General features: G+C 53.1%; 1 protein-coding gene across 2 annotated transcripts in view; it reads left to right on the forward strand.

The window, feature by feature from the left end:
* GRHL3 (grainyhead like transcription factor 3) overlaps nucleotides 1–20,812 on the forward strand; it is a 31,106-nt gene extending 10,294 nt beyond the window's left edge. For both annotated transcript variants that reach the window (XM_061480233.1, XM_061480234.1), the window contains 15 exons: nucleotides 4,191–4,377; nucleotides 5,071–5,132; nucleotides 6,633–6,969; nucleotides 7,269–7,348; nucleotides 9,173–9,326; nucleotides 9,751–9,862; nucleotides 10,579–10,673; nucleotides 12,320–12,478; nucleotides 12,950–13,028; nucleotides 13,413–13,546; nucleotides 14,254–14,288; nucleotides 14,975–15,063; nucleotides 15,205–15,290; nucleotides 16,339–16,403; nucleotides 20,521–20,812. In XM_061480233.1, coding sequence (XP_061336217.1) covers nucleotides 4,191–4,377; nucleotides 5,071–5,132; nucleotides 6,633–6,969; nucleotides 7,269–7,348; nucleotides 9,173–9,326; nucleotides 9,751–9,862; nucleotides 10,579–10,673; nucleotides 12,320–12,478; nucleotides 12,950–13,028; nucleotides 13,413–13,546; nucleotides 14,254–14,288; nucleotides 14,975–15,063; nucleotides 15,205–15,290; nucleotides 16,339–16,403; nucleotides 20,521–20,635 — 1,789 coding nt within the window. In that variant the 3' untranslated portion in view covers nucleotides 20,636–20,812. The remainder of the gene's footprint in view (nucleotides 1–4,190; nucleotides 4,378–5,070; nucleotides 5,133–6,632; nucleotides 6,970–7,268; nucleotides 7,349–9,172; nucleotides 9,327–9,750; nucleotides 9,863–10,578; nucleotides 10,674–12,319; nucleotides 12,479–12,949; nucleotides 13,029–13,412; nucleotides 13,547–14,253; nucleotides 14,289–14,974; nucleotides 15,064–15,204; nucleotides 15,291–16,338; nucleotides 16,404–20,520) is intronic.
* The last annotated feature ends 3,669 nt before the right edge of the window (nucleotides 20,813–24,481 follow it).

Raw genomic sequence — 24,481 nt, forward strand, 5'->3', positions numbered from 1 at the left:
AGAAGCAGGGAGCTCAGCTGGTGTGAAAATGGGAGAATGCCGAGCTGGGCCCTTGGCGTGCTCGTGTCTCATGTGTGTGCCAACAAGCCACATGCTTCCAGAAGAGGCTTGAGCACTGTCTGTGGGTGAAACGGGGCTGAGGGGTGATGAGGAAAGGTCCTGCTGTGGTGCTGAGTTAAAACTGCGCTACCCCGAGGTGATGGTGCTGCGGAAATGGCCCTGAAGAAGCCCAGCAAGGGAGGCCACGTTGTGATCCAGCTGCCAGAGCAAACACTGCAGCCCTTCAGGCAGGGCAGGTTCATGAGATCAGTGGTCTCCCAGGCCTGGGATACCTGGGTGCGTTGTGCTTGGCATCCAGGCCATGTTCCCCATCATTAGCCTGTGTGTTTGTTACACTTCTTTGTGGGTTTTTGCCTGGTTCTGTCAGTTGTGCCAGCCTGTGGCAGTGCACTGACTGGTGGCTGTCCTGCCCCACTGGCCTCAGATGGGCTTGTTTGTTCAACTGGAAAAGACAGGGTAAAATCAGGATTTCACTGGGAAGCTGGGGTTAGCAGAGGCCACTCTGGAATGCTGCTGTGCCTTGGCAAGGGCCCTGGTTTACAGCCTAAAGCCTCCACCCCAAAAGCAATCATGGTGGGTGCTGCTCTTCAGCAGCGCCGCTCTCTGGGTTTAGTGTTGAGCCTTCCTCATGGCACTGGTGAGAGCTCTCGGGGAGGTGAGCACAGAGCCAGGGCTGATACAGCCCCGTGTGAGCTCCTGGGGTGGCTCCAAGGTCCTGGGCTGGGGTCTGTGTTCTGTGGCTTCAAATTCCTGCTGCTGCTGCCACGGATTCCCTGCTCCCTTGGCCATGTGCTGTTTCTCTGAAGCCACCAGCATCGGCATGACTGATGCGTTGGTTGCAGCCATAATCAGTTGTAGGGGAGAGAACAAAGAGCAGCACAATGCTTCAAGGCTGGCCAAACCACCCACTGAAACCCAGCAAAGGCCCAGGGAACACCACGGGTCTCCTGCCCGGCTGGTCTCCCCACCACCACCCTTTGGGCCTTTTCTCCTGTTTCAGCACAGCCCTGAGCGTTAGCTCATAACCGGGAGGCCCGTGATGTGGGAGATGAATAGGGCAAACAGAGATGGGTGGGATGGACGGGGAAGGGGCTGGTATCACCCAGTGTCAGATTCTAAACTGTTTGGAAACAAACAGGCTGCTCCCTTCCCCAAACCATGCGGTGCTGTGCCCGAGGCTGCAGGGGTGAGTCCCTGCTCATGTCCGTGTTTCACTCATCCATCCTTGCTCTACACCGGGGTGGCAGCCTGCAAAAGGGACGTGTGCTTTGCCAAACAGGGCGCACAGCTTGCAGTGGACCGCCATGGCATAGCCCTATGGAAGGGGCATCACAGGGAGCAATGGATAGTTTGGATCTGGACTCGGATGTCTTTAGGAGTAGCCTAAAACGTTGCTGTCCTAATCTTCCAGTCCCTCCTTTCTGCTGGAGTTTGCTGCTTCCTAACAGGACACCACAGGGCAACATGTCAAGTTCAGGGCATGGTGTGTGACTTCAGGACAGTGCCCTTCTGCACTGTGCCAGGTTGAGGGCAGGGCAGGTTTTCCATTGCGCTGTCTCTGCTGCAGGGACAGTTCCTAGCAGAGGCGTGGGGCAGCAGTGAGGTGGTGATGTCTGCGAGCAGCACAGCAGAGCTGCCCAGCGGAGGCAGAAACCACACGTGAAGATGAAATGCAGCCTCCTAGGACACTTCCCAAACTTGTATCTTCAGGAACTGAAGGCAGGTGATAAAAGGCTGGAGCACTTGTGCCTACAGTGGCGGTGCCACAACAAGGTGATGAAGAGAGGAGGCAAATGGAGCCACACAACAGGGAGTGCTTCAGCTGAAGGCGTGGGTGAGGGAGACCGGAGCTCCAAAGCATTTTTTCCTTGTAATATATGTGATTTTTAAGCTCCTGAACGCTTTGTTGCTACATCTTTCCACGGTGTGTTTATCTATGTCGATTACGAGTGATAGGAGCCGAGTCTCACCCCGAGAGTGAGCTCTGTTGCTGCCTATTCTTCCTAGAGCAGATCGGATTGAGGATGGGTGAGGATTCCTGCCCGGACAGGACTGAACAGCCCATCGCCAAGTCGACAGCAGTGAAATGTGAGTCACGGGAGTGCTCACCTCGGAGACAGCAGCAGCACTGAAGGGGAGGCAGGGCTGTGTGAGAAACACCACAGACAACGAAACTCCATCAGCACCTGGTGCAGCTCCTGCACGGGCTGAAACCGGTGGTTGAACATCCCCTGACGTGCGAGGGAGAGCAGGAGCAAACCCAGCGACTCTGTTACACCAGCGCGTGGTGGAGCTTGGGGTGCCAGAACTGTAATGTGGGAGCAGCTCTGTCCATACCAGCCTGAGCTCTGGTGCCCATTGGGAACCTGGTGCCTCTGGCCATTATTTGAGCTGCTCTCTGCTCCTCTCCTGTGCAGTTCAGGGACGCTGTGTGGAAGCAACAGATCCTGCAATAAAAAGGCGACAGGACAGCAGAGGCTGCACTTGATGGCCTCATCTGTGCTGCTCTGGGAGAGACTGCGATTCGTTGTAGGGCTGCCACTCTGCCCAGCCAAGGAGAGCTCTTGGATCTGACCCAGGAGCATCCCTAAGCTACCCATGTGCATTCCCTGCTGGAGATGAGGCAGCGAGAGATCGGTGCCTGTGCAGGAGCTAAGCCGCCTTGGGTTGCCAGGGAGGATGGACCAGCATCCTTCACCCCATCCCAGGTCCACCTCCACATCCACCCAGATTCCAGTCCAGGAGCTGATCTGAGCACCTGGCTCTTCACCCTGGCAGCTCACACCAAAAGGGGCTGGTAGTGTCTGTAGTGGTGAGCAGTAACGAGTGGCGAGTTTCAGAGATGCCAGATTCCTTTCAAGAGGAATTACTCTTCTCCCAATGAGTCAGTTAAAAGTCTAGCCCAGGACTTACTACAAACACACGGAGAGTAGCTTAATGGAAACAACATATTCCGTATAAAAGTGCCATTAAAATGTAGCATTTATCATTCATCACCTGAAGTCCTGAAGATTTTCTTTGCTTTTGCATAAAAACAATTCAGCAGTTGAAAACGTTCTGCTCGTGGCAACTTTGGGGATTTAAAGAATCTCATTAGAATTGTTATAAAGTACTTCTGCTCCTAACGTCTGAGACGTTTCTATTCTGATGAAAAAGTCATTTTTGTCCACAGAGTTGTTCTTTATGATGAATAGTGGGAGCTGTTGTGGTGGCACCCAATACACATGGCGGGAGGATGGGACAGGAGCACGGCCCCTGGTTTATCCTCCCCTCTGAGCAGTGAACCTGCAGCACGAAGCACCCAGGGAATGGGCTTCTGTGCTTCTGAGCTGGCTGCCAGCAGGATCTGCTGGAGGAAGAGGAAAGATGACCAATGTTTGGGTAATTAAGTGTCTCAGTTTATTAACATCAGGTGGAGAGACCTGGAGAAAGTGCCAGCGCAGGGGACAGGCAGGGCATTATTTTGGTATGTTGCTCCTCAGCTCACGTAGTCCCATGGGCCTCACCTTTGTCAGGAATTTTTGAGCGGAAGGGAGGCTGTTGTGATCTGCCTCTTGCTCCCCTTCGAAGTACAATCATATACAAATGATTGAAAACAAAATTCCATCGGATCTAAATGTAGGAGCTACAGCAAAGAAAAATGATGGGGTTTGGTTTCTGGGTAGATCAAGTTCTCCACAGACTGAGTGATCGTTTACATCTGTGGCCTGCACTGGTCTTTAGCTCCAAATTCAAGGAAAAATCCTGCAGTTTCCTGACCAGGTTGCATTCCTGTTGCTGACCAACATGGTCAGTACCTTGCACCCTGATGGTGCATGACCCAGCAGGCTGGTAGTGTGCTCCTGCTGAGGAAGGAGCCCTTGCAGATGATGTTGTGGTGTTTTGTGTCCCTGGGGCCAGAGGAGGGAAGCAGAGGAGCATCTGCCCTTCTGCATGGCCCCACCAGCAGACTCTAGGCTTATTTTGTACATAGCTACAGGCAAAGAATTGGTAATCCCAAAGACTCTGGGAGTTAAGAACCAGGAAAGAATACCTTCTCCATTCCAGCAGTGCCTTTAGGAAGTCCTTCATGTGTGCAGCTGGAAATTGCTGTGGAAAATTAGTGTCCTTCATTCTCCTGTCTGGCTCAGTTTTAGATCTGTGCGTCTGATGAAGAATGACACCATGAACTTCCAGAAATTCCCCTACACCAATGAAGATGAAGCCTGGAAAACTTACCTGGAGAACCCCTTGACTGCAGCCACCAAAGCTATGATGAGGGTGAATGGGGATGACGACAGCGTGGCTGCTCTGAGCTTCCTCTATGACTACTACATGGTACGTTCCCATGGGGCTGGGTGTCCTGGGGGGAGTTTGTCCCAGAGGGGAAGTGGGAAGCTAAATACATGCTCAGCCACCTTAGGGGGGCTAGTTCACTAGAGTGAGCCTTCTGTGGTGTTTTTGCAGTGGTCCTCCTAACACCCCCAGGCAGAGAGGACCGCTGTTGTCCCCGGTGCACAGATGGTAAACTGAGGCACAAAACACCATTATACTGCAGAGGGAACCCCGAGCAGGGTGGAAAGCTGAACTCAGGTGTCATGGATCAGGCAGGGTTTATTTACCCAGCAGCTTTCATACAAGAAACAGCAGTACCCTGAGGGCCATGGAGCTGGACTAGCTCTGTGCCTTGCAGACCCTCACATCTGTGTTTTTCCAGTGCTGCTGTAGGATGGAGCTTCAAGAAATGTGGATATGATTTAGCCCTAATTGAAACCAATAGGACTAAAGTTCCCATTCACTGGGGTGCTTTTGAAGGTCCCTCCCAGAACAAGATGATGTGTCTGGCCTAAGGTTACCTTGGGAGTCCATGGCAGCAGCCCAGCAGGAGAGCTCAGGTCTCCTGTGTCCTCCCGCAGTGCTCAGTTCCCCCAGTGTTCTACCTCTGAGATGTCACTTGCTGCACAGACAAGGCTGATTTTGCCATTAATAAAATCTAACAGGAAACAAACTCTTTGTTCTGCCTTGTTCTAGGTCCCAAAGGAGAAGAGGATCCTTCCATCTGGTATGATGGGACGCAATGAACTAGGAAAGAGGTGAGCTTCACTTTCTGCTCTCTATAGCTGTCTAATTCTCCTGCAGCTGCTTGCATGTGTGATGGGTCTCTTAGCTTGCATAAAATAGACATCAAAGCACGGTGTTATTACCAACAACAGTGGAGGTTATTAACCCTGAGACATATATTAAAATTCTTTAGGCCAGATCCCAAGCAGGTATAAATTGAGCTACACCCATTTGCACAACTGAGGATCTGTGTAGCTGTGTTAGAGGAGATGATTTGCAGCAGCTGAGGAATTTGTCTTTATTTCCTACTTTGTGACAGTTGGAAAGGGGATGATGATTAAACACTGGCAGCAAGAAGGGAATGACCAAGTCCTCTTCCGTTCCCTGGGTTGACAAGGGTTTCTGTACCACTTGCTTCCAATCTCTCAAGATACTCTTTCAGTGACTCCCATTTGTCCTTTGAGGTTTCCAGATAATTAACTCCTATATTAATGGCTCATTTGCTGCTGTGAGTTCAGTTCCCCTTCCTGATGCTTCATACTTTGGCAAACTTCTCTGGTTGTCTGTTTTTAACTACCTGACAAGAATAAGCCTCTTGAGTGATACTTCATTACTTCTTCAGAAGGAAGCTGAGTTAAGCTGTTTTCTCTGTGAAAGGCCACTGCTGCGGGTTTCGTTAGCTGTGGAAATTGCAGCATATACCTGAAGGTGAAGCTGTTGAAGCAGCAGGTGGGAGCTGCTCCTTCAGCTTTCCTTCCCTTGGGGGCGGCTCACGCTGCCAGGAGGTGTGTGGGTGGCTAATATGGGGGGTGGTTTGTTGTCTGAGCGTGGTGACAGGGGCAGTAAACCACCCTTTCCCACCTCAGCTGGGGCTGCAGAGGCAGCGGGGTCACAGAGTCACTGCTGCAGAAGGGCCTGGCTCCTGGGATGCTGCACAAAGGGATGGTTTCCATGTGCGAGAGGAGTGTGGTTTTGTACGTGTCTTTATTGACTTTATCACTCGACTTGGTCTTTTCTGCTCCGAAGTCTGGGCTAGACACCTCACTTCAGTCTTGCACCTCTCAGATTTTCACTGATCTCATGTGCTCGGGGAGTTTTGCATCCTGAACTTCTGGAGTTTGTGAGTTGAGGCCTATAAAGATAAAAATGGAAAGACCGCACAGCAGTTACCTTTCTTATCATCCCTGCTGCTCTGAATGTTTAATAGCCTAAATAAAGAAATAATGGATGTAGGCCCTGGATCTGGAGCCTCAAACCACATCTAAACTGTGTTCTCTGATTCCCTGTGATCATCCTGTATCTGCTGAGCACCTCTGGCTCTTGTTGATTGCACTGAGAGGTGTGCGGGTGGGTGGAGATCACCCATGGGCCTGTCAGATCTCCCATCTCAAGCAGATGTACACAACTGACTCAGGGTCAGCTGGCAGCCAAACTATGCAGTTTGCTTCCCAGCAGCACATCAAGGCACTTGCATCTTGCTGGGGTTGTCCACGCTCTGCCCTGGTCTGAGACAGGACCCCTTTCTCCACCAGGCACTGCCACGGAATGGAGTACGACGCGGAGATCGCATCCTTTGATGGCTCAGCCCACCTCATGAAGCTCTTGTCTGAAAACGTTTCCATGACCCAAGACTATTGTGAACCACAGAAGAAGAACGGCCTAAGTCTTGAAGGAGTCCCTCCTCCTCACAAGCCAGCCATGATTCCACCAGGCACTAGCAAGCTGGATGCCGCCCCGGACAACTACTTGGTCCCTCCAGGGGATGTATACGACAACAGCTCACTGAACTCCCTGTTCGAGACCATCCCCATAGCCCCACCGCAGCAGAGGTGGCAGCCAGACAGCACTTTCAAAGAGGATCCCCAGGAGGTCAGAGCTCATGGTGGGGTGCATGCTGGCAGCAGAGCCCGGGTGGGTGCTGCAGGGCACTGCCCCTAGTTGGGGTTTGCTCGTGCTGGAGCCAGTGGGAGCTTTGCTTTTGCATCAGAACCTTGATGCTGTTCCCATTGAATTGCTGGGGGGGGGGTTACGTTGATTTTGGAAGTAGGGTAATCAAATGAGGGTCCTTTTTTTTTATCTGTGGTCTCTGTTGTAACGTCCAGGAGAAGGCGGATGGACAGAGCAATGAAAGATTCTATTTTGACTGGTTTGTTTCCTCTTGTCTACAGTCGCTACTCTTCAGTGATATCCTCAAACCTCAGCCAGAGCCCCCCTGCCCTGAGAGTTACACTGCAGATGGTGTTAAAAGGTAACTGTGAGCTTCCAGTGCACTTGGCTGTGTCCCTTGCCTGGGAAAGACTCCATCCCTTTCCTTGCCTTAGTGCCAGTCTTGACAGCGACCCTTGTGAATGTACAGATCTCATGCTTTTGCAGAGACAAGTTGTGTCCCCAGGTGTCTTAGGAGCAAGCTGCTGTTCCATGACTTCTTAGACACAAAGCAGTGATGGATTTTAGTGTTTGTCATATGAAACAGGGATTAGGGTTTGTAACATTTTGCTGGAAGGGAGTCAAACTCAATTTTCAATTCAAGTTACTAGATGCAGTTGTGCCAGTTCCTGTTTTTAGCTTGGGAGCTACATGGTTCAGCTGTCCTCTGCTGGGCAAACTGGTGCAAATCCAGTGCTGGCTGTGGCCACATCCCATCAGCACCCTGACCTGCATTAGGGGAGATGTGGCACTGAGCTCTTCCATGTGTGGGCTGGCCTTGCATTGCAGCCCCTTCCAGGGAGCTCTGCTTGGTTCCCGTGCTACAGCTACGAGGGAACTGCACCACCTTTCCACAGCTTACTTGGAATGGGGTAAAGGACAGAGGGAATGAGGATGACAGCTGAGGAGGGTGATAAGCAGCTTCCCCTAAACTAAGGTTTAAGTTCTCACTTTGGGTTCAGCACTGCTGATCAACCTTGATTTCGGAAGATGCCTCTGCCCCTCATTCCTAAAACATGAGAGATGTTTCTTCCTCCTTTCCACCCCTCTCTCAGGGGAGCTTTCCTGCTCCAGATACCGCATCAAACCTCTCAGCAGGTAACATTGTTCCACCTCCCACTTTTTATTTGCCTCGAGTCAGCTGACAGCGTGACTCAGCTGTCAGACGTGGGCATTTTCACACAGGCAGCAGCTCGAGAGGCTCTGTTTGCTGTTCACTTGTGCACCGAGGCTCTCGGGCTCTCCTGCCTCTAGATAAGAGGCGCTGCCAAGGCGTCTTCAGAGGTGGCATCACAGGGGAGGTGGAGCAGGAAAGAGATGGGCTGGGGGCTAAACAGGGTACGATGATCTTCAGCTCCGGAGGACTTGAAGGGTCCTTGTGAAGGTGTGTGTGCAGGCGATGGCTTGCACAGATTCCTCATAGAAGAAAATAGCTTGAGCTACATCCTCATGATTTGAACGCTCGTAGGTGCTGGTGAATGCACAAGAGCAGAGCTGCTTGAAAGTCAGGCTCTTCCTTTAAATTTGCTTGTCAACAGTGTCACCTCCCCCTGCGTGCTGCTACACATCATTTCTGTAGACAGTAAAGATGCTGCCCACCAGACTGGGAGCTCAACAGGCTGGGCCTTGAAGTCCATTTTTAAGGACCTGGAGAAACAATTGTCCCGCAGGTCCTCCCATTGCTACAGGACCCATTAGAACACAGTCTTCTGGGGTCAGCCATTTATGGGTGAGAGTTTGGAGACAGGAAGCTGAGTTTAGGATGTTGTCGAAGTCTCATCACAGGTACCTGTTTTTGGTTGGTTTGGTTTAGGCTTTTGATTGAGCAAGGATTCTGTAGCCATCCACAGAAAAATACCGGTTACAGTAACGTACAGGGCTATTTTTAAGCCAAAACCAAAGGGTAAAATGAGGATATTGGAGAGCTGCTGCTCCCTGGGGTGTTGGAGAGGATCAGTATGTGCTGTGCTGGGAGGTGCTCATGGTGTAGGGGTGTGTGAGATGGGGAACAGGGCAGAGACTCCTGTGTGTGCAGTGTCTGTAACCTGTAACCCGCAGGGGTGGAGGCTTGCATGGCTCTTGTTTTGCTTTTGGAGTGAAACAGCAGCGTGTGCTTATTCATCATTCTCTTTTTGTTCCATACAAGTGACTTTGAATACACTCTGGGGTCACCCAAAGCCATTCACATCAAATCTGGGGACTCTCCCATGGCCTACCTCAACAAAGGACAGTTCTACCCCATCACGCTCCGGACAGCTGGAGACAGCAAATGTTTACACTTGTCCTCAAATAAAGTGAAGGTAAGAGACAAGCTGACAATTTTGCTGACACATGCTGTAATCAGACATCCAGCAATTGTACTGCCCTGGGAAAAGAGCTGAACAAGAAGAGTAATGGCTTTGTGGCTCATGTTGGCTTAAAGCAATGAATGGGATGGATTCGCTCATAGCAAGCTAATCCTCTGATGCACAGCAACAGCCTTCATGTTCCCTGGCAGTTGAAGCCTTTCACAGTAAGGTCAGGGATGCACAAAAGGCCTCCCTAGCTGATGGCTGGCTGGGGGCCCTGGTGGGAGGGTGTCTGAGCTGAGAGGTTCCGTCTTGCTCCAGTCATGTGTGGCCAAGCCTGAGAGCCACCCCTGAGCCTAAGATGAGCTTGAGTTCCCCACAAAGAAACCTGGTCCAGTCCTGAGCGACCCTTAGGGATATCCTCACTGTGTTACAGAGTGTGGTGATGATTGTTTTTGACAACGAAAAGATCCCGACAGAGCAGCTCAAGTTCTGGAAGCACTGGCATTCCCGACAGCCCACAGCCAAGCAGAGAGTCATTGACGTCGGTATGAGTGGGGCTGTCTGGGTGGGGTTGATAACTGAGCACCATTTTCCTACCTGTCCAATACACAATGACACAGCTGAAGCTCCAGAGCCTGGCGTGGGGGAAGTCAGAGGAGCAGCCTGGTCTGCTGGCCTCGAGTCCTTTCTGGCTGAGGAGCTCTTGCAGGTTTAAGATGATGTTTGTCAAGTGAAGGGAAATGCATCAGGCACCCAAAATACAGCAAAGAAGAGCCTCAGTCAGAGAGACAGACACTGCTGAGCAGTCCTGACTCTGTGGATGTGACCTGTGGCCTCTTGGAGTCCAGGAATCTGAGCTAGAAAAGGGGTTTTGTACTGCTTGTCCTTCTCCACTGCCACCACCCAGGCTTTACAGCATGTCAAGCCTGTCAGACAGAGGTTTTGTCCGTCCAGCTGAGCACCTCGCTGTGCCTCAGAGGAGACACACAGTTGTTTGAGTTTAGAAGCAGTCTGCATTGACTCTGCATAACATCCCTGCTCTAACAGCAGTCACCAGCCAAAACCCGTGTGTCATTTCTGGCCTACCCCATATGTATGCACACTGGGGTGTACCCAGGGGTATCAACTATGGCTTCATTATATTACAAGGCTTCTTTTAGCCTTGGAGTGAGCGAGAGGCAGGCTTTGGGGGAGTGGAAGACCTAGGGAATGGAACCAGTTTTGCAGCCAGAGTATAAACTGCTTCTCCATTGCATTTCAGCTGACTGTAAAGAAAACTTCAACACGGTGCAGAACATCGAGGAGTTAGCCTACAATGCACTGTCCTTCGTGTGGAACATCCACGAGGAAGCAAAGGTACAAACTGCTTGTGGAAGGGACATGGGAAGCCTTGGTTCTCAGCAAAGCTGTAGCCTCCTTCCTTCCCCAGCACTCCCCCACCTCTTCTCAGCTGACAGAGTTTCAAATCCAAACAGTGCCGTTCCAGTGGCCCCAGGTAGTGTTTGTCTACCAGGCCAGTGGGGAAGGACACTGTGCTTCAATGTGTGTTTAAGCATCGCCATTAGCTAATAAACACGCTGGGTACACCTGAGACTGGCTCAGAGATGTTGTCTTAGTGCTGATGGATAAGTCTGAAGAAAGGCTTTTGCAGCAGGCAGCCTAGATCAGGGCTCTACTCACATGTAGGTGAAGTCTATTTAAATAAACCACAGCTTAAGGAACAAAGACCCTCCTTTCAAGGCAGCATTTTGATGGAGAAATGACTGACCACCCTTCTGTGGCTTGTGTGGAAGGGAGCCAGGCAGGTCACAAGATCCCTTTTGACCTGAAAATCTGTAAATATAAACATCTTTCCAGCTCTTCTTTCTCTCCTGCATCTCTTCAGAGTCTCTCATTAATACCTTGTCCCTAGTGTGGATTGAAAGGAGAGTATCAAAAAAGATGAACTATCTAAGATAAAAAGAAAAGCATAAATGCCCCATCTCTCTGAAGCTGGCAGCTTGGGAAAACTCTGCTTTGCTCTGGGATCTCAATAAGCCCTTCTTTTAGCCCAAAGGCGACCTTGGTCTTTTACAACCCAAGAGGTTAACAAATGTCTTCAAGGCAAAGTTGTCAGAAATGGAAATATGTCAGGTATGTGGCAAGCCCGCGGGGGCACCTCAGCAAAACTGGATTTAACTCTTAGCAGAAACTGTACATGAACTGGCCTGGGGCAGGGAAAGGTGAGACTTGAGAGAGCTGCGAGGCTGGGAGCAGACGGAAGGGGCCGGTATTTGGGTCGTCTGGAGCACCTCTTGCTTCTCTTTCCAATTAAACTTCCCACCACAGCTAAGTGATTTTCTTTTCCGTACATAGGTACTGACTAGATCTGACATCAGGTTTCAGGGCTGAAATCCTCCGGCAGGGCCCTGCTGAGGGAGCTGTGGGAGCTTCTCCAGCTGCAAATCTGTCCCCAGAGTCAAGGGGAGATTTCAGGGTCACACAAAAGAGTTGGTAATTTGGCGACACAATGAAGATTGTATCTGTGCTCAGCTTGCCTTCGGGAGTTTGCACTGGGGGTAACTCCAGCCTAGCGATAAAGGAGACCAGTGTGAGCAGAGTATTTATTTAGGCAGCAGCAATGATGTGTAATTGCTGAAGCTGTAGTCTGGCTCTCCTCCCTCCCTCCTTCTATCCCTCTCTCCCTCCAGGCCATTCTTGTCTGAGGGTCCCTTGTTCAGATCAGAAATATCTGCAAGGACATCCCCAGGCAGACTTTGCATCTGGTTTGACACCTGCCTGAGCTGTGGGAGTGTGAATAAAGAGATGGTAGCTGCAGTGGGTGTGGGAGGCTGTGGCTAGGAAGGGCTGGTGGTTGTGCTCAGGTGGGAGCTCCTGCCTAATGCTGGGAGGGCTGGAAGGAGGTCTTGGTCTGCTTTTGTTCCTACCACTGCTCTCATTGCCGTAGGAGAATGATGTTTTCAGCACCAAAAAGCTGTATCAATCCGTGTTCCTGTTTGCAGGTGTTTATTGGGGTGAATTGCCTGAGCACTGACTTCTCCTCCCAAAAGGGGGTGAAAGGAGTCCCCCTCAACCTCCAAATAGACACCTACGACTACGGCAATGGGAGCAGCCAGCTGGTGCACCGCGCCGTCTGCCAGATCAAGATATTCTGTGATAAGGTAGGTACAGCACTGCTTTCCCCCCGGGTTGTCCAAGAGGAATTTTAAACCCGTGGCCAGTGGCTTCAGAAAGGTTGTGGGAGCCTCGAACAGCCCAGAGCTCAGGGCTGAGGAGCAGAGGTGGTGCCTCCCCTCCACCGGGTGAGACAGGGCAGTGGGGACGTGTCTGCACTGCTGAGGCCCTCCCAGACCAGTCAGCAGAGAGTTTCCCCATGTCAGACCTATATGGGGTCATGCCTCATAATAAACTCTATTTTTGACAGGTTTTTAAATGGCAGAAGAGATGAGAGTCTCCTTAGAGGTTCTTCCCCAGTCTCAGATATCTTCCCAGGGAAAAATTGCTCACAGCTGGCCGTGTCTGACATGAGAAGTTTTGAGTAAAGGGCTGACCTCCCAGAGATGGGCACTAAACCCTCTCTTGCCAACGTAAGAACTGTCAATGTCCTAATTTTTGCCTTATTTTCCCCACAGGGAGCAGAGAGGAAAATGCGGGATGATGAAAGGAAACAGTTCAGAAGGAAAGGAAAATGCCTGGACTCCAATAACAACGGTCAGTGCTAGTGCTTGTTACCCGAGCCCAAGTGTGTTGAAATCCATGTAGTCTGTTAACTCCCAGGAGATCTGGCCCTGGGTATCTCCAAGCCTGATGAAATCAGCACCACTCAGAACCAGCTTGTCAGTCCAGTCCTTCCCTGGGCTCCTACAGGGACTCTCAAAGCCCTTTATTAATACTAACAAACCCTCCTGGATTGTCCTGGGGCCTTGGCAGGGAGCAGAGTGTTCCCGTGGGGAGCAGCCCTGGACAAGGCCTGGAGACCCAGTTCTGCAGAGTCCCATCTCTTTTCTAACATATCTCTGGGGAGACCTTGGGCAGCCTCTTCCCTGCCTCTGAAGCTGCCGTCTGAACTGAGATGTACTGGACTTCCCATCGCAGGTCTGAAAGGCTGTTTGCTCTCCGGCTTCAGAGGGAATGAGATCACGTTCCTGAGGCCAGAGACTGACCTCGAAACCCAGCCAGTGCTGTTCATCCCCAACGTCCATTTCTCAAACCCGCAGAGGTGCGGCACGGTGAGTCCCTTCCAAACCCAACCCCGCTGTGGCCCTCGTCTGTCACCCCCATCACTCCCAGCTGATCAGGCCCCCAGACATGACTCGTGGTGTGTAAAACAACAAAACCAAACCGCAGTTCCTCTGTGGAAGTGTGGTGAACTTGAAGATGTCGCTGTCAGGAGTGGCCGACGTAGTCATGCGCCGGTGACGGGCAAGATAACCTTTCCAGGTTCCTTGCAGCCAGATATTCCTGTGGTTTGCAGGGATCATGTGCAGCTTCCACAGAGGACTGGAGGGGAAGCAGAAATAAAACTACAGGAAAATGCAACCGTATCAGTCCCTGCATGCATGGGACATCTCTCCCTTGTCCCCTGCCCTTTTCTAGCCCCTTGAGTCCAAGGAAACCTAGACCCAGTGTCCTTCAGAGCTCATCAGGATTCCCTTAGGAAACAAGGGACTTGGTTTGTCAAGCAGGGGGAAAAGCCAGCTGTGACAATGCTGTAGTGTCCTCCTGCAGCATCGGCATCAAACCCAGGCACTAGGAGAATCTGCTGGGGTTTCATTTAGTCTAAGAAACACATGCAGATGTTTGGGTTTAATGGTGTAGGAAGATGATGGACTGGGAGGAGGGAAATCGTGTTTGAGATGTGCATGTGCTGCCTTCCCCAGCTTCACTGGCTCCCAGTGATACTGTGTAAACTGATCAATGTTCCTTTCCTTTCAAGGTGCTTCCTCCTGCTGTTCCCAACTCCACAAACAGGTAAGGATGCAGCAGTTTGTCCTTCCCTTCATCAGCTGGTGTTTCTCTGGGTGTGTCGTGGTGGTTTGGTACCCGCAGGCAGTATCTATCTACAGGTGCAAAAATAACACAGCACAGTGTCTCCCCAGTGCCATTGGGTGTCAAAATATGTGTTAAGCATTGGCCTAGAATGGACTCAAGGGATACAGAAGCACAGATAGGTTCCTTTCCCTACCAGTGAGCCACTCCAGCACGAGCCTGGTCCACAACTGTCCTGCTGTTCTTACTGAGACCATGTGAAACAGGAGAAAAAAGATCACAGAACTATTGCTGAAGGGTTCAAGTAACCAGCAGCAGATCCTGCTCTAAAATAAACCGGAATGGAGTAGAAATCACACTTGTAATGTGTCTGGAGTGGGGTAGAACCAGTGTTTGCCCAAGGCTTGATCCACTGCCTGGTGATATCAATGGAGCAACAATGCCAAGAAGGTGCAAAAGGCTCTTGTCTGTGCTGTGATTCCAGAGCCGCTGCCTGCACACGCTGATCTCCTCGCGTGCGCTGTGCAGGAAGGTGCAGCTCTGCTGGAGGCTCTGCTGCTGTAATTACAAACCCAGTATTTAACTGCTGGTTGTTCTGTCAGAAGTTTGCTGCTTTGTTCCCTGCTCCTGTTCCGTCCTTCTGAGAGCGTTGTGTTCCTTCTGCTCAGGCTGCCCCTGAAGCGGAGCGGTGCCTCCTTCACAGAAGAGTTTGACCCAGTTCCTCCAAAGCAAACCAAGGAAGAAGATCCTCAGAGAGGTAACCGCTGGGATGGGAGCTTCTGGGATGTAGAGTCCCATTTGACTCAAGTAACCTCAGCTCTTGAGTTGCACGGGGCCCCATCACGCTGTGAACGTGCTCTAAGAGTCCTGGGTCAGTGCTGTGCTTTATCTCTTTCAGTCTTGTTGTACGTGCGGAGGGAGTCAGAGGAGGTGTTTGATGCTCTCATGTTGAAGACACCGGATCTCCAGGGCCTCCGAACAGCTGTAAGTGTTATCAAAAACTGCAGCACATGAATGCCACATGAGCAACACTGCAGGTGAAAGGGCAGTGGCACTGGGTGGGCAGGAAGATGTAGGGTGTAAGACTGCTCCTATCTGATGTCTGCTTTCTGCTGAGAATGGAAATGGAAATTGTGAGCAGCAGGTGAATTCTCTCCCCAGGCCCTGGCATGGGCTGTGTGTTGTTAGCGCTGCAGCAGAGAAGAGCACACCTTATGGCAAGAAGTTTCGTTCAGATCGTAATATAAGTCTCCTCTTGTGACAACACATTCATATCGTCCATTGTCAAACACCCTCTCCATCCCCAGGGCTGTAGATGTGCAGTCCAAAGCCAGTTCTGGCCTCCTGCTGGAATTCCCTGTGTTGTGTTTGAGGAGAACACAGACATATTTCTGTGATCATTATCAGCGCATCTCCCATAACCCACCTCTCTTTGGAGAAGGAAACAAACAGTGAACCTCCCAGATTTGGGGGGGCTTTATGGCTGCGCTTCAAGCTCTGTTGGTTTTACACACTTCTAAACATAGAGTCTGGAAAGTGTCAGCAGAGAGGAGCCTTTGCCATCTTCTCCCTCCCCCATCCCTCAGCACAGAGTTAAAACCTCTGCAGGGGCTTGTGAGAAAGCCACAAAGCTCCTGCACCCAAAGCCCATAAGGGAGGTGCCCAGGAGAGCTCTGTGGGGCAGCAAAACCTCAGCAGAACCTGCAGGCTGGTGCAGATGCAGGCACACACCTCCTGTGGTCGCCTTGGGTTGCAGCACCGAGCCCCACACAGGCTGGGGAGTGAGAGAAGGAAGGTGAAGGTCATTGCCCAAGGTGCCTGGCCTGGCAGTAGCTGTCAGGAGACCCAAGGCCAGGCTGCAGCCACCCCGCTGCTCACTGCAGGACCCAGACTGGGGTTGTCCTCTTCAGATCATTGCTTTGGTCTTTCTCGGGCGGGAGGGAGGACCTCTTGCTGCTCAGTGTTATCTTTGGTTGTTATCATGGGGATTTCATTTTACAAGTACAAAGAATTGCTGTGTTTTCCCTCCCAGATTTCAGAAAAATACGGGCTTCCTGAAGAAAGCATTTATAAAGTCTACAAAAAATGCAAAAGAGGGTAAGTTAAGTTAACCTCTCATCTGCTTTTTACCTGTGCCTCTAAAGCCACTCGCTGGTACCCTGCCATGGGCTGACGCAGCGTTTTAACAAGATAATAAAAAGTGAAGCCATGTGAGTCTGTGCTATTTGGAGCATATAAAACTTGGATCTTTCTGGGCTTTAAAGATTTGGGATAATGCTTGTTTGTGTTATATTTATTTGGAGTGTAAAGTCTCCCAGGGAAAGGAAGTTGGATGAAGGAGGAATGTTTGGGTAGTTTAATGGGTGATACTTTGTGTCTCAGTCTGAAAGCCTGAGGTTATGGAGAACTTATCTGACTGCCATCAGAGGTACAATGTTTGCTTCCCCAGACCAAGAGCCTAAATGTCCCTGGCTCAGAAAGAGACTGAACGGGCTGCATAGCACCATGGGGGCTGCACAGCACCATGGGGGCTGCACAGCACCATGGGCAGCCTGTGTCTGTTCCCAGCTTTGCCATCCCACCCCAGAGCAGGAGGTCAACAGGAAACCTCACACTCGCTTTGGAGGTGAGGGGATCCACTGGGTCCGATCGACCCTTCTGGGCACTGGTGGCTCCTGTGCATCCCCAGCACAGAAGTGCAGGTCCCACTGGAGACGTTGGGCAGGTGCTGCTGGGAGACCTGCAGAGCTCACAGGGGGTTCAGGTGAGGTTTGCAGTAAATGTGAGATGACTCCCAGGTGGTTTCAGTGGGGTGTTTGTCAGTGACTGACCCGTGGGGATCTCCCACATGGATGAGAGAACGGTGCTGAGCTGAGGCCCAGCTGCTGCACATCCCATGGAGGGCAGGGGTCTCCATGTGGAGCCAAGAGCTGCTTTCAGAAATGTTTTCTGGACCTCACTTGTAGCATTGTGTGCAGTTCTGGTGTCCTCAGAATAAAAAGGACATGGAACTGTTGGAACAAGGCGAGAGGAGGCCATGAGGATGCTCAGGGGCTGGAGCACTTCCCCTATGAAGATAGGCTGAGGAAGTTGGGGCTGTTCAGCCTGGAGAAGAAAAGCTACGTGGAGACCTCAGAGCAGCTTCCAGTATCTGAAGGGAGCTATAGGAATGCTGGGAGGGACTCTTCATTAGGGACTGTAGGGATAGGACAAGGGGTAACGGGTTAAAACTGAAACAGGGGAAGTTTAGATTGGATATAAGGAAGAAGTTCTTTACTGTGAGGGTGCTGAGGCACTGGAATGGGTTGCCCAAGGAAGTTGTGAATGCTCCATCCCTGGTGGTGTTCAAGGCCAGGTTGGACGGAGCCTTGGGTGAGATGGTTTAGTGTGAGGTGTCCCTGCCTGTGGCAGGGGGGTCGGAACTGAATGATCTTAAGGTCCTTTCCAACCCGAACTGTCCTATGAGTCTGTGATTCTATGACTAAGAACTCCCCCTGCGTTGTCCCCATCCCTGGCAGCAAGTTCTCCCTTCAGCTGATGGAAGGGGAACGACTCCCAGGGTTATTCCCATTAAGCTAAACCCCGAGCCCTTCTTGCAGAGCGAGCGAGATGTAATCAGCTCTGCGAGCAGCGGTGACTGCCTGGGAGATGAACTCGTTGTTGTTGCTGGCCCTGGCCCAGAGTTTGGGCATGGGGAGGGACAGGCAGGAGCCAGGCTGCTGACAGCACTGCGCAGGGGAACGGAGCAGGAACTGAGCCCCTGGGAGCTGAGGGCGACTCCAAAGCTCTGCTTCTGCATTTGCTTTCTGGTGGCAGTGGGATGAGAACATCCTAAAGCTCTTTGGATGGAATCTTCCCACTCCTTTGGTGTCACCATAACTTGATCCCCGTGGGACGTGGCCTGTTTGCTGCAGGGGAAGTGGAGCTAAAGTCAGGCTTGGAGGCAGCTGCATGGTGGGAGGGGAGAGAAGGTGGTTTCAGCTCCGTGCTGTGATGTGGTGTCACTGAACCGGGAGGCAACAACCCCCTCACCTCTAAATCCACAGCTGAGCAACCCCTTTAGGAGGGTTTTTAGATATGGTCTTAATGTTAAGGCGATGGGTGAGCCATAGTGAGGCATCTGAACTGGTCAGGAGGCTCCTCCCCTGTTGCTGCAGTCAGGCCCTGGGTGCAGCCAGATGCTGCTCACCCCCTGGCCCCAGAAATGGAACTTTACCCCCAGAGAACAAGAGCAGCGCTGGCGGCCTCGGGGAGGGCTTTGTCCCACACGGCTACAGCCAGAGCCTGAGCACAGGGAACAGCAGCGAAGCACAGGGGTGGTCAGGTTATTCCTGCAGCTTCGGGCTGGAGCCAGGCCTCAGGTGTGTCAGCTCTGGTGGTGGCTCCTGATGTGGCCACCACAGATGGCAGCTCCGGCTTGGGCTGGGTTCACTGAACCAGCATCCACGCAGCAGGAGAGATCCAAGCGCTGATGAGCTTGCAGGTGGACCAGGAAATGGCAGCGCATCAAGGGAGAGGCCACGGTACCTCGCTGTGCTTTGGGTTTGTTCGCTACTTGATCTGATAGGGAGTGAATGGTGTTTAATAAGGACTGGGAGGGAAAGCGGGCGGATCCATCCCTTCCCCAGAGGATTCAAAGAGAAGAAAAGGCAACACTTGGAAATTAGGCTAAAAAATGATCCATTGGCACCTGGTTTGCTGAGAGCTGGATCTGAGTGGTGGCCCCAGACACTGCTGCAGCGTGGGGACACAGGAGCTCCTGCAGTCGGGTGCTGGCAGGGTCAGGCACTGTTTCCTGCTCCCGCACATTGAATTTTCCTTTCAATAATTTCCTCCCGTTGCTCCACCCTAAACACTCCTCTCCTGGTAACTGCAGCTGAGGGTCAGGTCTGCATCTGCGGTAAACCCACGGAGCTCAGGGGTACTGCTGGGCTTAGAGCAGGGGGGACCGATGCTGAGCCCTGGGCCGCCCCGGCGTGATGAGCTCACCCGGGTGAACTTCATCTCCGGGTGACTCAGGAGCAGTAACAGGTGATCTGGTGTCTTGGTGAGGTCTGGGCTAGGAGAGCAAAGCAGGGCCCCTGCTCCCCATCAGCACCCTCGGAACTTCTGTGGATGAGAAATCAGACGGAAGCTCCGCAGCCGGAGCTGCCGCTGGCCGCATGCACCCCACCTGTGGGGCAGCACTGGTGGCTGTGACACCCCCGGGTCGGGCATCGCTGCCTCCTCCGGTGCCAGGAGGGTGATGGCTCACCCCGGGTGGTGTCACAGCCCCTGCACTGGGTGGGCTGCGCTCCCCCAGCCGCACTGTGGCAGCAGCGGTTGTGCCCCATGCAATGCCAGCACAGCCACAGGTACGCTGGGGATGCAGCACCCATGGGAGCAACGGGGCACCAGGACACAGCTTCCGCCCGCACCGGGGGCGGCTGCACTGACCCCGGGGCATTCCCGGAGGGACAGGGGCCGTGTCCGTGCCTGTCGCTCTCAGGTGTGCTGGGTGCTCCTCCTGCTCCTTCTCTTGCCTTTAATCTGGGCTCCAGCATTGCACAATTGATGCTATTGCCCCGTTAGTGACCCCGGCTGGAGGCCGGAGGGGATGCGCTTCCTGCACACAAATCTGTTCTGTTCCCTCCAAACTGCGACAAAATTCCCATCTGATTTGTGGGAACACCGGGGAGGGGGGGGGGGTGTCGATGTGGAGCTGCCCCCTCACTCACTGCAGGCCTGAGGGGTCCTCCCTGGCACAGAACCACAGCCCCGGGTTGAAATCAGCTCTTGGAATGTTTCCTTCTCTCCGAGCCTCCATGGAACTGATTCCAGGTCGGAGCTCCCGGTTCCCTCCTGCCCTAATCCACAGCAATTTGCCCGTGGAGCAGACGCTGGGCCCAGGCGTGTCTGGGTGGAATTGTGGAAAGCCCCACAGGAGGCTCCTGTCGTGTTGGGGCTCAGTAATTACCAATGGCTGAGCCCTCATGGGGTGGACGCGGCAGTGCCTTGTCCCTGCACACGGGGTGGCTGCGGAATGCGATGGGCGTCAGGAGCAGGGCAGGAAAGGGAATCTGCAGTGGGGATTCTCTGCAGGTCTGCCGTGCCCTGAGGCTCTGCAGTGTCAGCGTTTGCCATCCATGGCTGGGCACCCCAAGTCCTGACCGAGGCGCTCCGCAGACCTGTCCTTGTGCTGTGTCTGACCCAGCCCTTCTTCCCTTTCCCACAGGATCCTAGTGAACATGGACAATAACATCATCCAGCACTACAGCAACCACATGGCCTTTCTGCTGGACATGGTGGAAGCAGAGAACAAGTTCCAGGTCATCCTCAAGGAGCTCTGAAGAGCGGCGGGCAGCACTTCCTGGGACTTCTCTCAAACCCGGCGAGTTTGACCCAACAGAACCAGCCCAGGGCCCCCACCCGGGGCCTCTGCTTGAAGCGCAGCCTCTGGGAGGGCAGCGGCTGCTCGGGAGCTGTCACCCTGTGAACACGGAACCTCGCTCTGCCGAGTTCTTCATCACTGTCACTGGTTTTATTCTATCTTATTGGATCCCCTCCTGGCCATGGGCCCGGCCCCTTCCACAGCGGGACTGGCACCGAGGTGCCTGCCCGAGCCCGGGACTGCTCTGCTCGCTGCCAGCCTTGCCCTGTGCCGGATCCACCCCAGGCTGTGGCTTTATCCCAAAGCACCAGCACCTCCCCGCGGGGCCCAGCCTGGCTCCGGGCTCCTCTGGCCACGCTCAGAGCCTTTGCAGACACGCAGTTGAAGGGACGCTGCCTGCGCCCACGCCGGGCCCCCATGTAAATACACCAAGGCCTCCAGAGCCCCTGTTCGTACATTTCTGACCTACGGCTCCTTTTGTATTTGAGAGATGTGTAAATGCATTGTTTTGTACTGGACGGAACGGTGACACAGAGCATTTCAAACACGGCTGCTTCACATTGCTCCGTGACCTCCTTTTGTAACTGTGCTGTTGCCTTTGTTGTTTTGGATATTCCCTAGTAATAAAGGTTCATAGATGGAAGGTTGAACAGTCTCCACCCGGCGCCGGGCCTGGAGGGGCTGTGGGAGCTCCTCACCCTGCCCCTGCTCAGCCACCAGCCCCTTGCCCCTGCAGCTGCTTCCCCTTAGGAACAAAGGTACCGAGGGCAGCCCCGTGTTACCCAGTTAATCCCCTGACCAGTGAAAACTGGGGCCTTTCTTCCCCCCTGCCCTTCATCGGTGTCCAATGTGCCTGAGTCCCACGAGGGGCAGTGAGAGCAGCTCTGCTCCTGCTGGGAAAGGGGGTTTTGAAATGATGAAGTGCTTCAGGCTGGTGAATTTGGGATTACTGAAGCATTATTGCAAGGAGGAGAGCTTCTCCAATGAAGCTTAGGTTAACCTTGAAGGCTTATCAACCTTTGTTGATCTCTCCCAGCACTCTGCACCCCTTCATGTCATAAACTCCTTCTTCAGCAGGGTTGCCCTGACTGTTAGTTCTGCAAAGCCAGGTCGACAGCCCTGCCATAGCTGAATGTCAGCTCCAGCTAAAGACAGGCACACCAGGAATCCCCAGCACTTGGTGCTGATGTCTGTGAAACCTACAGCTCCCCTCATGAGGCCGTGCAGGAGCTCTGCTCCACAGCAGCACTTGGTGCCAGGCAGCAGGTGAACCCATCCTGCTCGAGCGCAAGGACCAGCTCTCAGGTGAGAAGGGAGGTTTCCTGCTGCCTGCGGAGAGGGAGGGCACAGGGCTGGGGGCTCAGGGGCAGCACCGAGTCCTCCGCACCACTAGAGAGGCTGGAACACGAGGAACCAGCACAAACAGAGTGCGAGTGCCCCCATGGCTCGCTCCGGGTTCCTGTGCAGTGGTGGTGCCCTCCCTGGAAGGCTGCTCCCGGGGAGGCCGTGGCAGTGAGGCTGTGCTGTTGTGTGCTGTGTGTGCGATGCTGTGGGCTCCTGGTGAGCCCTTGACCTGTGATCAGTTGCTCTGAAAGTCTGGTCTTGGGGCCAATTTCCTACCCGTGTGAACGCAGCGCTGATTCTCTTCCCACTTACACTGCTCCTAGTAGCATTACTCCTAATTTACACAGCAAAACCCTCCTGTTGTGATTTAAGGTTCCCAGCAGAACAAGGATGGATTTTGCTGGGGGTGCGGGGTCTGTTTCACGCTGTGTGCCCTGGCTGGCGCTGTGTCTGCACCGCTTCCCCCTGCTCATGGGCCGGCGGCAGGGAACCGGCGCTGCTCCTGTGCAGGTTCTGGGCAATCCAACGGTGTCAGTTTAAAGCAGGGTCATGCTGGGCGCAGGGAAACGCCCCCTCCAGCCCCGCCGAGGGTGGGGGCTCTGCTGACGGGCTCAGTATCGCTCATCCCTTCCAGCAAAGGCGGTTGCGTAAGGCAGAGCTGCAGCTATGTGACAGCATTCTTGAGTCCTTGCCCGGAGCCCACCAGCTCCTTTTGAAGATAGGAGCGATGGAGGTGATTCAGCTCCGAGCGAGCAAAGGTCGTGTGAAAGTATGAACCTGTGCTCTGCAGAGGGCTCGCACTGCAAACGGGAGCAGCTTCCTCCGGGGCCGGGGCTGCTCTGGACAAGTCAGCAGCTGGTTTGTGCTGACTCGAGCCAGAGATGCTCCCGGTGACTGCTCTGTGCGGTGGTGCCCGTGGGCTCGTGCGTTGTGGAGGCTGCGCCCGCGTTGGCGCAGGCCTGATGCAGGAGGGGGAACCATGTGCCCACCCTCTGAGCAGGATGTGCCCATGCTGCCCATGCCCCCTGTCCCTACCCTGGTAAGAGGGGACTCCCCCTGGGGTGACAGCTCCAGTGGGCACAGCCAGTCCCCAGCACCGGTTTCCTCTTTGCTTTATCCGGTGAAAACACCAAGAGGAGTTTCTTGCAGTGCCCAATGGTTGTATGAAGTATTCAACACCTACAAATCCACATTTCAAGCCCCCTTTAGCTAGTGAGCATGTTCCGATGTACAGCACCAAGCACCACTGATGAGCTGCTGGGCTCAGTGAGTGAGAACAGGGCTGCTCACCGTGAGTTATGTGTGCTGTGCAGAGCCCTCTGAGGAACCTTGCTCTGGGGTCCAGGTTCTGCTGCTCCATGCTGGGCACTGCTTCCCACGTGGCTGTAGGGCAGGAACACTTCCCAGGGGCGAATAAAGCATCACCTGCAATGACAGAGGTGCATAAAGAAGAGAAACAGCTTGTGAGCTGTTGTGCAAGAGCCCTGCTCTCCCCAGTGCTGGGTGGAGGGATCTGCTCTGCACTTCTGCAAACAACACCCAGTTTCTGTGTCTTTATTCATGCTTATTCATTCCTTGCATCATCAAGCAAGCAGCTGAGGATCTCGGTGTGTGGTGTGGTTCTCCATCGCTATAAAGGGAAAAACAGCATCCTGTGTTTTGTTAGGACACCCACATGTTGTTTTGGGAGATGCCCTGGTGCTGATTGGTATTGGAAGGGATAAAGACAGAGGAAAATGAACCTCTGTCTGCATCTGTTTCACAGGGAGAGTGCCTCAGTGCAGGTCCCCCTGTGCTGCTCCTCACCTGGGTGGTGTGATGAGGACTAAGCCTTCAGGTGTGTGAATGTCCTGGTGTCTTCAGCTGGGAAGAGTCCCTGGCCACAGGACTGGGATTTGGTGCTGACACTTGGCATGTGCAGACTTCGGTTTTGCTTCCACGTGGGTTGCCTTGCTGGAAGGTTCCACTGGGACTCCCGAGGATCTGGCTCTGAAGCAGCGCAGGCTCCACCAACTGCTCAATAAACCAGAGATAAAACAATCAAGCTGCTGCTTTCTGTCAGCCACGGATTTAACTGAGTAGTAGCTTCCCTGCCTCCAGCTCTGCTCCTTGTGGTATTGTACAGAGTAGTTCTGTTCATATTGTGCTTTCCTGGGGGCAGAGGCCTCCAGTCTCCTCTAACCTCACCACTGGGGGCTTGATCCAATGGAGTTTTCCTCCTTCTGTTCAGGCTGGAGTGGAAAGGAGCTGTGGGGTGGTTTTAGCAACAGAGGAAGGCTCTGCATGGCTGTGTCTGCGTCTGTACTCATGGTGCCCCCTTTTCATGCACTGACAGGGTACTGCATGGGCTGCTAATCAAATTGGCATAAAAGACTGCTGGAAGGAAAGAGGGCATTTCCCAGCACCTGCAGGAGGTATTTCTACCCCTTCTCCTTCCTCTTTACCACCCTTAACAACCATG

Source organism: Pezoporus flaviventris, unplaced genomic scaffold (genome assembly GCF_033815535.1).
Source record: "Pezoporus flaviventris isolate CSIRO_AGI_PZ_B2104156 unplaced genomic scaffold, CSIRO_AGI_Pfla_v1 ptg000176l, whole genome shotgun sequence".
Taxonomy (NCBI): Eukaryota; Metazoa; Chordata; class Aves; order Psittaciformes; family Psittacidae; genus Pezoporus; species Pezoporus flaviventris.